This window comes from Camarhynchus parvulus, chromosome 4A, assembly GCF_901933205.1.
Source record: "Camarhynchus parvulus chromosome 4A, STF_HiC, whole genome shotgun sequence".
In the NCBI taxonomy this organism is placed as follows: domain Eukaryota; kingdom Metazoa; phylum Chordata; class Aves; order Passeriformes; family Thraupidae; genus Camarhynchus; species Camarhynchus parvulus.
The window spans coordinates 16,087,915-16,101,369 of record NC_044600.1 but is presented as its reverse complement, the minus strand read 5'-3'; the positions used below and the strand labels follow the sequence as shown (position 1 = coordinate 16,101,369).

General features: G+C 52.2%; 1 protein-coding gene across 1 annotated transcript in view; it reads left to right on the top strand.

Annotated features, from left to right (window-relative positions):
• The first annotated feature begins 642 nt into the window (after nucleotides 1–642).
• The window catches only part of LOC115914994 (gamma-aminobutyric acid receptor subunit alpha-3-like), a 73,969-nt gene continuing 61,156 nt past the window's right edge, over nucleotides 643–13,455 (top strand). Inside the window, exons 1-2 of the mRNA XM_030967904.1 lie at nucleotides 643–702; nucleotides 9,486–9,610. Coding sequence (XP_030823764.1) covers nucleotides 9,525–9,610 — 86 coding nt within the window. The 5' untranslated portion in view covers nucleotides 643–702; nucleotides 9,486–9,524. The remainder of the gene's footprint in view (nucleotides 703–9,485; nucleotides 9,611–13,455) is intronic.

The window sequence follows — 13,455 nt, the reverse complement described above, 5'->3', positions numbered from 1 at the left end:
TTCCACACCGCTTCTGCCCTTGCCTTCGGTGCCTGCTCCTCTCTGCATTTTAACCTCTCTTCCTCCTCTCCCCTTCCCCGAGTTTTCCCCCTCTGCCTGTCGTTTTATTGCGATATAACCTCGGCAATCCCAACTCGTGGGCCAAACTTCCCTGCCCCGGCGGGAGACCCGGCCAGGCCTGGCAGAGTGGTGGAGGCAGCTTGGGGTGCTGCGAACCTCCCGGCAGGAGCATCAGCGCCTCGAGGAGCTGCCCCCTTCAACAGGTAGGGAGCAGCCAGCCCCGCTCTGCTCATCCTCCGGCGCCGAAAGGATGGCGGTGCTCTGAGGCCGGGGCTGGGCGGAGGAGCCCGGAGCATCCATCGCTCGGGGAGGTGGCCCCGAAGCGGGGCAAGAGCCAGCGAGCCACCCCCGCTGCCTGCGCTGCGGGGCGGGCGGCTCGGCACAAAGCGGGTGGGTAAACCCTCCTCCGGGGCGCGGGGAGGAGGAGGAGGAGGAAGGCGGGGGGATGCTGCTCCCCTCCCTCTCTCTCCCTCTCTCCCTCCCTCGCTGTCTGCCTGGCTCGCCGCGGCCGGAGCAGCGCGCAGGCGGCACGGGCAGCCCCGGCCGGGCGGCACGGCGGGCTGGGCGCGGAGCCCTGCGCAGCGCTGCGGAGCCCGGCGGGCTCCGGCCGCCCCCGAGCCCCCGCCGGGGCAGCCGGCGCCGGTGAGTGCGGGCGGGTGCGCGGCGGGCGCGTCCCCGCTCCCCCGGGGCTCCCCGAGCATCCCCGGCGGCGGCGGGCGCGGGGGGCAGCGCGGAGCCGGGCCGGGATGGGATGGGGATGGGGATGGGATGGGGCTGCCGGGGGCTGTGCTGGCCCCCGGTATTGTCTGGGGGTCGCGGACAATAGGCGGAGCGAGGAGGGAAGGGGGGGCTCGGCGGGCGGTTCGGAGCATCCCTGCTCCCGCGGCAGGTCCCGCGCGTGTCGGTCCGGAGCGGAGCCGTGCCCGGTGCTCCCCGCCGGGCATCCAGCCCGCCCGGCTGGCACTGCCGGCTGGAGAACGGGGAGAGCGGCTGCGGGGAGAAATGCCGGGAGGAGGACGATCCTGAGCCCCCCTGGCTGGAGCCGGACGGGGAATGCAGGGGAAGGGCTGAGCGGGGAGGAGGGTGTAGTAAAGCAAAGTCAAATTTCCCCCTGAATCCTGCAGCCAGGCCCAATGGGCACAGATGCTGTGTTGGGCTGGGGAGGGAAAGGAGTTTTGGGGGCTGCAGTTTCTGAGGCTGGTGTGAGGGGAGAGGCAAAAAGAGCTCTAGGTCTTTTCTCCTTCTCCCAGAGTTACTAGCACTGAGATATGGATCATTAAAAAGGAATAGCCTAATGCAATTAAGTGGCAGACAGTCCCCACTGCAACACTTAGCCATTGTTCCTCACTCTGCCTTCTGCCAGAATGGTTCTCGCCTGGACAAGAGAAGAACAATTGAACAAATAGTTCATTTCCCTGGCCAATTGCATCGGTAGTGTCTCCCTCGAATCTGCTGCTGACTGACTGCAAATGCAGCAGTATCCCCAGACAGAAACAGAGAAGCAGGACCCTCTGGTGAGATTCCCGCTGCTGTGGGCTGGCAAGAGCAGCTCCCAGTGGCTGCTCACCCGAGTTGTTCTGATGGCAACAGCAGAGCAGGTTTGCTCCCTCACCTCTCCCTCCCCTTAGTGCCCTTCTGGGGAGCGCAGAGAAGAAAACAGCAGGTGCAGAGGCAGGACCAGCCCACAACTAGAAGATGCTACTTGTGGTTCAGGCAAGTCTTGTCCTTTTTGTAGTCTGCCTCTTAACTTTTCCCTTGTCCTGGAGGATGTGGGATTTTGGGGGGCTTTGAGGTGATGCTGTTTTGGTGGAGTTTGGCCAGGCTGCCCTTCAGCCCGTGCCCGTGGTGCCCCGCAGTGCCCAGAGGCAGGAGTGCTGGAGCCTGACCGTGCTGCTCCTTCCCGAGAGAGCAGCTGGAGGGATTGCAGCTGCACCTGGGCCCTTGGCACACACTGCCCTGGAGGCTGGTGTGTCCTTCCCCTGGAATCTCCTCCTGGTTCTCAGCCTGCAGCCAGCCCGGTGTGTGGGGAGGCACAGATGCATTGTCTGCACTGCTGAGAGACACCCTCGGCACAGGGGACTGCTGCTTCTTCTCGCTTTGGAGCTCCTTATCACAAGTCTGCATCATGGAGCTTTTCCCCTTCTGTTCTTTCTCCTTTCTTCTCCCTTTGTCAGTAGACTGCCACCTGTCCCACTTCACTCTCAGCTTCTCCTTTGCCTTTTCCTGCTTAATGTGTTCTTTCACCTCTGTTTTTTTTTTTTTGTCTAAGTAGACCATGTCCTCTTCAGCCTGCCTCTCTCCACACTGGAGACAGAGCCCAACCCCTCATCTCAGTCCGAGAATTTCTGCCAACTGTTTACAAAAAGTAGCACAATACCCAGGCTGAACACTGACATAATTACATACCCAGCCAGAGAGTGTAGTAAATAATCCAGCTTTTCAGGCTTTTGCCCAGTGGTGAGTCTTTTGCCATCTCCTCTGCCCATGGGCTAAATGTATTGTACTTGGCTTGCATTCACTCGCATTCGGGAAGCACGGAGGCAGCGCAGCCGTGTGTGGCACAGAGTGGATGTACAGGGATGCCTTGCACCATACACACTCCCTGTGTGTCTCTGGCTGCTCCTGGCTCTGACAGTCCTGCTGGGCTCCTGCCAGGGCAGGGAGGCTGCTGAGGTGTGGGGATTGTTCCACCAGCCAGGGGAAGATGGCTCTGGGGTGAAGGTCAAAAGTGCCAGCGAAAAACCGCGGGGCTTGGTGAGCAGTGTTTGCACTGCTGGCCAGCTTTCCAGAGGTTGGTGTGTACATGGAATTGCAGATACACAGAGCTGTGAATACTGTCAGCACGGTTGTATTTCCAGTTGTGATTGTGAGCCTGGGTCTGTCTGCAGTTGCTTTGATTGTGAGTCAGTCTGTCTGCAGTTGCAGTAGCTGTGAATCAGTGTCTGCCTGTAATTATGTGGGTGAATCAGTGTTGGCTTGTTACACTATGAGTGCAAACGGTTTCCCATAGCAGTTGTGGGTGTGAATCACTCTACAGTCCCTCTGGATGTGTTTTTGAGTAGAGAGATGCAATACTTGGATTAATTTTGTTTTGATGAGGAAAAACTGTCAAGCGGCTTCTCATTTTGGAAAATTAAAGCTGGGTTGGGAGTTGGGCACAGACCTTATTCCTTCGTTACCAGCAGAACAACTTACAGAAGAAATCCACTTTAAGGCTTCCTCCCAAGATTTACATGTTGATCTAAACCTTTAATTTCTTTGCCTGGTGCTTCTGCTTCCAAGTGTCTTCTTCTGCTGGCGTCCCTTGCAGAGCTGCAGACAACACATTTGATAACCATCGCATGTGCCTCGTACCTTCTGTGTGTGGCAGATTCACAGGAAGGTTGTTTATGGCTCCTCCAGTGCCTGTGTGTTTGCAGGGACGAGCCAGTGTGTGCCTCCTGGGTAGCTGAGCACAAACATTTCCATGCTCAGGAGTCAAGGACTGTGTGGTTCCTCTGCCAGGCGCCCCTCGCTGAGAGCCAGGGCTGTTTCTCTATGTAGGTGGCAAACAGCAAGTTGGATTCAGGTGGATGGAGGTGCTGCTGCCTGTTTCTTGGTCTCTGATTTCTCTAAAATGCTGTAGCAGCTTCTGGCCTTCAGCAGCATCTGTACAGCACCAGCCAGTGCTGAAGTAGAGGCAAGCTGGAGACATCCAGGCGACCTCAGGTGATGGAAGCAGAGCACTGGGCTGGATCCAGGCTCCCAAAGGCAGCCTGACCCTGTGCTGGCTGCTGCAGGTAGAGCTGGCAGGGCTGGGCTGCTGAACTGGGTGTCTGTGCCTGTGCTGTGCAGCACACACGGGCGTCCCAGCCAGCTCGTTTCAGAACAAAGGGATGCAAACAACCTGGGATGTGAGACAGGGGTCTTGTGAAACACCACAGCGCCTTACTCAGCCCTTCCCGGGCTTCCAGATGAACTGTGGCTGCTCATTGCTGCTCCTGCCCTCGAATGAAAAGACGTTTTTATTCCAAGGGACCCTCCTTTTTAGCTGGGGTGATTGAGAACTGAAGAAAGCCCTCCCCACACAGGGCAGCGTGTGCTCGCCTGTGTTTATTGCTGCTGCGCTGAGCACTTGCTGGCTGCTGTCTCTGCAGAGAGAGCTTGGAGCTTTGCTCAAAGAGGTATTCAAGAGGCACAGCAGTGGCCACCAGAAGCCTGGTGTGCTCACAGAGGGTCAGGGACAGCTGGACAGAGCCCAGCCCGTGCAGGCTGGCTGATTCTGCAATCCTTGAGGGTGTTGAAAAACCTCTCCTGCTGCCTGGGACCTGTTTTGGAGAGTCTCCAGTGCAATGAGGAAGGGCTTTAATGAGCTTCTTGTGCTGTGCAAGTGCTCCTAAATTTGGGGGTAAATATGCAGGTGTTGTGAGGTCACCTAAAGTGCTGTGCTTGGCTGGGCTGCTGTGCAGGTGGGCAGATGGTGCTTGACACCACCGGGGTGTGGATCACCCTCTCCTTCCTGCACAGAAGTGCTTTGATCTGGGCTTTTGGGCTGAGGCTGCCTCTTCTTCCCAGTGTGATTTCCAGCTGGCTCCCAGCATCAGCTCCTCAGTGCACAGCCCTCCCTGACATACCTGATTTGACAAAAGATGTGCAGCTGCTGCAGGTCCTGGGGGCTGAGTGGGAGCTGTCACTGCTCTCACCCCTCCAGCTGATGCCGCTCGTGTCCATGCATGGCACATGGGGATGCTAATCCAATGACACCACACGTGGACAGCATCTCTGGGTGCAGTGCTGGGGCAAATTTGTCCTTTGGGCTGGTTTCTGAATGCTGTCTGCATGGTGAGACTGTTGCTGAGTGAATCAGATGGTTCCCCTGGCTGTGCATCTTCCCAGGAGGCAGTAATTTGGGTGAGATGCCCATGTGACTCTCACAGACGTGCCCAGGTGGGTTTATGGGCTCTTCTGCCTTCATTTCTTTTCTGGTGCTTGCAGTATCCCCATCTCTGGCCATTCTCTCAGGTTTTTTTGCAATTTTATCTTTCAGTCTCCACCTCCAGAGTTCTGTGTCTCTCCCCTGTCAGCAGTAAGCCTGTGCTAATCACTCTTTCCTAGGAAGGCACTTCAGAATATGTAATGGTTTCTGGAATAAGAATTTCTGGGAAGATCAGGCTCAGTGTGCCAAGTCAGGAGATACCCAATGTTGGCATAGCTACTAGGATACCTTGCTGCTTTGGAAGTTTCCAGCACTTTTTTTGGTTCCCAGACCCACTTCAGTGGGAGCAGGGGCTGGAGCATGTTGCTGTCATGAGGGAAGGAAGGAAGGAAGCTTTTCCAACTCCTTGTTCACAGCACATCCAACAGGAAGACTGTATTTCCCTGGAGTGTTGTTGTGCTATGATGCTCTGGAGATTGGACAGATTGTCTTGGAGAGGAGTGGGAATGTTTGTGAAGCCCTTAGGTGTGTGCTCATAGAGACACCTGCCAAATTCCCTGTGTTGTGAACTTCAAGTACTGCTGGATTCCAGCTGCAGGGTGTCAGCAGAGCTCTTGGGAAATCTGCATTGGATTCAGCTGTGGAGGTTACCAGCAACTGCACAATTAGTGCTGAGTGCATTTGCTAACTGTGCCATTAAGGAGTGAGCAGTGGACAGATGGAGGAAGGGAGAAGTGCAGGGCTGCTCTGAACACACACCATCCCTCCAGACTCCATCTTGCACAGACACAGAGGAGAGCCAGGAGATCTGGGGAAGATGTTCTTTAACTCATATGGAAGAGGAGATCAGTCTAAAGAGTTGTACCACTCTTTTCTGAGCTTGAAAATGTTGGTATTCTGCACTTTTTTCTTCATGGACACTGTGCAGTTTTCCCCTCAGCAGGTGCTAGTAAGAGGTTGGGGTTTTTTTTCTTCTTTGAGGCTGTTAACAGCCGATTAACATTCCCAAACCCTCACTCGGTTCCATGCAGTTAAATGCTCGTTGCCTGCATCCTCCCTCCCCTTCCCGAGGATCAGGGATCCCTGCAGGTATTCAGTTCGAGGCGTTGGCTGATTCAGAGCTTTCCTGAGTGGGAAGTGACAGCTGAATAGCCCAGCATAGCACGGGGACAGCCCCAGCACGGCTGGAGGAGCTCCAGGGCTGCTTTTCCTGAGGCACTCTCGTGGGTGTTCCCGTCCCTTCCCTGGGCACAGAGGGACCCCTCTGCCTGCTCTGCCATCAGCACCCTCTCCAAGAGCTACTCTCGTGTGCTAAAACCTGAGGAGTTCAGTTACTGGGCTGTTGAAACCTTGAGAGTTGTTTTACAAACTGATTTTATTAGGGAGGCTGTGTGGCCAGTAGCTGTTGGGCTCCTAAAGCACTTGGACCAGTTGGGTTCTTGTGTGTGCCTGTGGCTGGGCTTGCAGGAGCCCCAGGAAAGGGGAGAAGTGATGCTGAGAGCTGCTGTGCCATGGGAACCACACTAGGGTCTGGCTATGGGGGGCTTTGGGTGATCCCTGAACTGTCTGAATGCTGAAATCTCCTCTGTAAATCCTCCTTGTATTCTCCAACACTTTCCTGCTTGGCAGCAGGGCGATGAGCAGGGCTGGCTCTGCTTCTCAATCCATCTCCAAGTGTGAAGTAGCCACAGACCGAGGAGAACACCCTGCAGGCTTTTCTGTCCAGCTCCCCAAGGAAAACACAAAGCAAGGACCAAAGGCAAGTGGTAGGAAACAGTGCCCAGCTGCTCTCCATGCTGGGCTGTCCTCCCGAGTCCCTGAGTGCAGCCACAGCAAAGCCCCATTTTGGGGATGTTCTCAGTGTGAGCAAACTGAGAGGTGACTGGCAAAATATCTGTTGGGCAAGAAGGGAAAACAGATTTTGTTCCAGTGCCGGTATGTAGAGCTGGTTCTGGTGCTTCAAATGAGACCTAAGCACAAATTTGATTTCATTCGAGCACCCCTGTTGTCCTTGGCTAGCATCTTCTTCATAAGAACTGTCCAGAGTAGAAAATGAACCTTCATCTCTGTATAATAGTGAAGGAAAACTCTAGGAACAAGGTTTGGTGAAAATGCAGTTGTTAAGAGCTTCTTGGCATAGACAGGGCACACCCATGTGGAAGGCGCTCTGGATTTTGTCAGTGTTCCTGACCCTCCAAATTACCTTGTTCCTCCATTTTCTGGTATTCTTTTTTTTAAGCTTCACTTTTCCACTGTTGGTGCATTATCTGCGCCACCCATGGTTCCACCAAATCTGATGAAGATAGTCCCAAATGTTCTACAGGAGCCGCAACAGTTTCTGCAGAGGCAGGAAGCACCTGCTGCAAATCCAAAGTGTCCTCATTTGTGTGGGGATCCCTGGTCAGAGTCTGCTGGCTGTGCAAATTCTGCCCAAACAAAGCATTTTTCAAAATCAGCAGTTGAATGGGAAAATGTTGATATCAGTGAAAATTTTCAGTGGTGTTTTGGGGAGGGGAGAGGACAGACAGCAACGGTTCTTTTATTTTTTATATAATTTTTTTTTTGCTTTTGGCTAGTATTTGAAATTGCCTTGGGGAAAAAAATCAATTAAATACTATTGTATAATATGCAAGTTGAAATGAAATGAAAGGGAAAAGTTGAAAGGAAATCTGTTGAGAAGCTGCTTATTGAAGAAGTTCTGAATTTGCCTTGTAAGAAAAATCAACATTTTATCTGTCCTTGTTGTGATTTGGAACGAAGTCTCCCAGAAACATTGGAATTTCCCACAGAACAGATGTTCAGCCAGTGAATTTGTGCTTCATCATCAAATACTTGAATTTCCAAGACTATGTGTGTCCCTTCTCAGCTGGAAAGTGGGGAGAGCCAGAGGAGGCCTCCCAAATCAGAGCTTTTCTCACCAGAGCCATGGGTGTGTCCATGCCAGAGGATGAGCTTCCCTAGGGGGCATTCAGGTGGAATCCTGATTAAAAAAGCCCGAGCACAGTGTGCCTAAATTAATCCATGCATTCATTTCTGCAAGGATTTTATGTGGCTGATGGGGAGGAAGGTAAAGGTAACTAGGGCCAAATGCTGGGTTGGTTGGTTGGTTGGGGTTTTTTTCCCCCTTGTGCCTGCTGTTAGTGAGTGTCTTGCCAGAACAAAAGCTCAGGTGGGTGGTAAGGACTGGTGGTGTCTGGCTCTTACCTTCTGCCTGCCTGGCACCTTGTGTGCTCCTAGAGCTGAAAAACAAGGATCAGGCACAGCCTCCAGGGAGACTGCAGGGCCCCAGTGCTGTGGGGAGACCAGCTAAATGCAGAAATGTGATAAAACACATGAGCCAGCCTGGCCTTGTGCCTCTTCTCCATGTGCCAGCTGAGGACATGTGTGCTCTCCAGATGTTTCCATGCTGCTGGGCTGAGCCCTCTGCACAGGAGGGATTTCTGCTGGGAGCTCTCCTCTCCCACATCCCTGTGCAGAACCCCCCGCTCCTTGGCAGCACCCAGAGAGTTCCCCTGCCCCTTCATCCTGGGCCAGAATTGCCATCCAGCTGCTGGGCTTTGGCAGTGCAGCCAGCACCTCCTTCAGTGCTGGCGGGAGCTGCCTGAGGCTCTGCAGCGTGGAGTGGAGAAACCCAGAGGTCACATTTGGCTGGCACCAGCACCTTGCCCTGGTTTCTGCCTGCTGTGATTGACTGGAGCCTTCACTGCTGGCTCTGGGGGCTCAGAGTGGGGCTGGCTGAACCCCCTAGGTGCCAGACAGGGAGCGTTGTGAGGGGGAGATGTCACGACAAGCTCTATTTATCCAGGCTGTTGCTTGGCAGTGCTGCTCCAAGGTGCATCAACATAATGAGATACATAAAAGGAGAAGGCAGTTAAATGTGCAATAACATCACAATAAAAGTAAAACTGAGCATTAATGAAAACTCTGAGCACACTAAGTGTAGTATCGTCGAGCGCTCCCACCACCTTGGGCCTCGGTGGTCAAACTTAATAATAATTCCTGGCAGTGTCATTACCAGAATTAAATGAGGGTTTAACTGTCTAGAAAAAGATGTTGGGGAAAAAAAATGGGTCTTGAGACTTCCCAAGTGCTTCTGCTGTGTGGATGTCACCGAGGTGGCAGAGGCAGCAGGTGAGCTGGGACTGCTGCAAGGGGAGCTTGTGACAGAGCCTGCAGGGTGAGGTGGAGGAAGAGCCAGTGTGGTTATTCTGGAGAATGAGCTTTGCACTTGCTGCTGAAGCACCTGGGGAGCTGCAGGGTCTGCTGTGAGGGTGGGGTGAGGGTTTAATGTGTGTGCCTGCTTGGCTCTGCCATGATGCAGCTTGCCCAGGGCCAGCAGTGCTCCAGGCCACGATGCTGCCTTTGGTTCCTGAGGGTATCCTGAGATCTCAAATGCAGGACCCCAGACATACTGGCAGCTGTCCAGCGTGAAAAACTGAACTGTTTGCTTTTCCCTAGTAACTGAAATCTGTTTTCTCTCCTGTCATTCCCCTCTGTCCCTCCCTGGCAGGTTTGGAGGCTCGTTTTGCAGTGGCTGCACGCTGCCACCATGGCGCCGAGGCTCCCAGGAATGGGGCCCTTCTCCCTCCTCAGCCTTGGAGTCCTGCTCCTGGCTCTCCCTGGTGATGCTAATGGGTAAGGTGGTGAGTGCTGAGATGTTGGCCAAGGCTGCAGTCCTCTTACTGAACTTAAATATCCCGGGATCAGGATGTGTATGAAGCAGTCCAGGGCAAAGCACTAAAGGGTCTCTGCTGTGTTTGACCCTCCTCCCCATGTCCCCATCCCCATGCCTTCCACCCAGGGGCTGTTCAGTCCCTAATGTGGCTGACACTGGCATTATTTGAGGTGCTGTCACTGAGATCAGTTGTCAGCAATTTTTTGCAACAAAACCTATTTTCAGATTTGGCCTCTTCACAATTCGTTCTGGGCAAGGACTCTGCTTGCCTGAGTTTTAACCTGGAAAAGAAGTTCCCCCCACCCCATTTAATATTTTAATACTATTTTAAAGAGCAGAAAATCAATCTGCTTCATCTGTTTGGCTGTTAATGGTGTAATGACCCATGGGCAGCACACCTGACCTGCTGCAGCACCGGGGTTCTCTGCACCCTGGGTGTGCTCTGGCTGTCCTGGCAAGGAGAGTGCTGCTGCCAGCCTCACCTTCCCAGCCTCTGGGAGCTGTCTGGAGGGGATGAAAGCCTGTCAGTCCATGACTGCATCCCACCAGAGCCTTTGCTGGGTGAGCTTGGGGAGCCCTTGGAGGAAGGAGGATGGAGATGAGGGGAGGGAGGAGCTCTGCACAGAGAGAGAGAAATAATGCAAATAATACATGACTCCTATAAAACATTTAGAAAAGCCTTTAGAGTGCCAGGTATGGACACTGAAATGCTGTCTGCTGAGTTACAAGTCCAGCAGGGATCAAGGATCTTCATGCATGAAAATATGTTGGTGCTGCCCCTCCTGCCCTGCTCTGCTTTGTCTGCCTGGATTTGACTTTGCAGCTCCTGCCCTGTGAGTGCTGACCCTGCACAGGCACAGTCAGCCCTGGCCTCTCACCCCATCCCCACAATGGCTGTGGGGGCTGTCCCCATGCCCTGTGCCTGCAGCTCTGCCCTCCTCACTGCTGCCTTTTCCTCCCCACCCTGTATTCACCAGAGCTGCTGCTCCCCTGCCATGCTGGGATTGCTCACAGTACTGGTGCCCAGGAGGATTTACTTCCCAAATTGTGTGTGAGGGCACCCCTGTGCTGATGTGGCCCAGCTCCCCAGAGAGCCTGTGCACAGGTGGCAAGGTAATGACTTTTCCTCAAGCCCATCCTAATTAAATTTGCTGTAAACCTCCGTCCTTCCTGCCTAGAGGATTTTAATTATTTTAAAACCTTGATCCCGCACATCTCTTTGCAGTCCCCTTATGCCCTGCTAAAGGGCAGCTTTAGCTTTATGTTAAGGTGAGGTGAGGCAGCCCAGAGCTTTCCTGGCAAAGGAATTATTAGCCCAAATCAGGTGCCAGGCAGAGGTGCTGCTGGCTCTCCCCTGCCTGCACCTTCCCTTGTCCTGCCTACGCTGCTCTTCCCCCAGCACCTCCCAAGTGAATCCCACACTGCTCACATTGAAGTCAAACCCTCAAATGTCAGGCTAAGTAAAACAGCTTTGAAATTTGTAAACTCATTTTTCCCATCACCGCTGAGCCTCCGCCAGGAGTTCCTTCACAAAAATCCGTCCTCTAGCTCTTTATATTATGGGTAATTTTTAAAGATAGCTTATAAAACATTAATGAATGAGCTTTTCATGAGCATGCTAGCTATTCATAAGTTATAGATGGTTATATACTCATCAGCAGACACTGGGACAGATTGCTTTTAACCATGACATCTATTGAAAGCTGGTACAATTGAAACCCCACTAATTACTGCAGGCATTTGTTAAATTTCTCAAAACTCTTCTTACCTGCAGGGAGTTCAAGTCCAGATGAAAAGCCAAAACCAGCATTTGGATTCAGCTGGAAATCTTGGAGGCTGTGATGCAGTTTGTAATGCCAGACATGTTTTGATGTTTGGATCTGGCAGGTTGCATTAGGGCTGGGTCAGGTGTTATCCCAACCATGCCTCACCCTATGGAAAATGGAATTTCAGCACTGTGTTACCCTCCTGGAGGCTCAGCTTCCTGGCTTTACCACTCCTCCAGGTGCTGCTTTGCTAAAAAACAGAGGCCAAGTGGTCCTGTGAGAGGTGGGATGTGCCCCTGGAGAAACAGACCTCAGGCACTTGAAAGGAAATTTCCCAGAGTGTTTGGTCAATGAAACCAATGAAAATTAATGTCAGAATTGCCCAAAAGGGAATATTTCAATTAACTGCAGCATTCTAAATAGTATTGATTCAACCTGACTCCAGAAGTACCCACACCCTGCTCTCAATTTTTCCTCTTTTGCTAGGAAATACTCTCTGCACTTCTTTTATCTTACAGAATCTGGGTTTTCTGTTGGGTGAACACTTTGATAGAGAGCTCTGGTACTTGTCACCTTACTGACACTTGACAGTGTATTTACAGGTGCACCAGCAGTGTCAGGAGTAACCAGTCTGACCAGATGGGATGCAGCAGGATTAAGCTTTGAACTCCTTAAATAATATTCCTTTTCCTGTAGTTTTTTGTTGGTTTTATTATTTTTCCCCCCAGTTATTTCATGATGCATACTGAAAGCAGTGGCTGCCACACATCAACAGACATAAGGCTGGGGTGGGAAGGAAAGGGGCAGAAGTGTTAGAAAGTGACAATTTAGGGGCTTTTCTTCCCCCAGCATTACATTTATGATGGTCACAGGTGCTCTCCTTGGTAACTGGAACCATGATTTGCATGTCCACCAGCTCTGATCTGTGGCATTCATGGTGTTCCCCTGCCCAGTGCTCCCCAGTTATTCACCTCTCCATTAGTGCTAATTTGCCAGTCAGAGCTTCCCTGCTCCCAAGGGGCTCCTGTAGCTGCTGCTGAGCATCCCTCTGCTTCAGCTGCCTTTTTTCCCCTGTCTGCCTGGGCTTCCTCAGCCACCTCACTGCCTGTTTGTGCCTCTTAATCTTTCTTTTTGCCTCATTTGTCTCTCTGTTATTTCCTCTTCCATCTTCCTTGAAAACTCTTCATCTCTATAGATTTTTCTTTTTGTTTCTGTTACTTAATCTTCTGCCTTTCCATTTGTTTTGGTCCTAACAGCTATTTTTGCTGGGGAAAGCTGTGCTTGAAGCCACAGCACTGCTGCTCTGTGCCATCTGAAATCTCTTTTAGAGGCAGGTGGTTCCAGAAGGACTCACAATCTCCTTTTCTGTTGATTGAAAGGGAGACACAAAATGTAAATGTATTACTTGAGCCCCTTGTGTGTGCAAAACCGCATTGAAGATTTTGTTCAGTGAGATGTGCTTTTTTAGAGGAATTTACTCCTTGTTTTATTCCACCTGGGGCAGAATGTGTTCTGAGGAAATCATCTTGTTTGGGGGCTTCCAGGCTTCTTGTGTTGAGCAGAGATGGGAATGTGGAAGCTCATTTGTTTTTATAAGCAGGGAAAAGTTCAGCAAACTGCAGGGATGGTTCACTAAGTGCTTTAATGATGAGGCTTTAAGCCTGTTTACTGAATTCCTATTCTGCTGTCTCCCTCTCCCTGGGGCAGAGATCTTTGAAATGGCTCAATCTGCCAAATACCTGGTGTCACTTCTTCCTTGCTGCCTGTAAGGAGATAGTGGCACTTCAATAACTCAGCTTCCCACAGCCTCTGCTCAGAAAATGCCCATTTCTAGGGACAGGCAAGGGATGCTGGGGCATTCCTGTTAAAATAGGGCTCCTAAAACACTCCCCGTGGTGCAGTGGTGGATCCCCAACCGTGGTGGATCTGAGGAGGGAAAGGTGGGGAGGGGACAGTGAGGAGCTCTGTGGGGACAGAGGGGATCTGATCAGAAATCCTTGTGGTGAATCCTGCAAACACAGGAATTTACCCAAACCTGA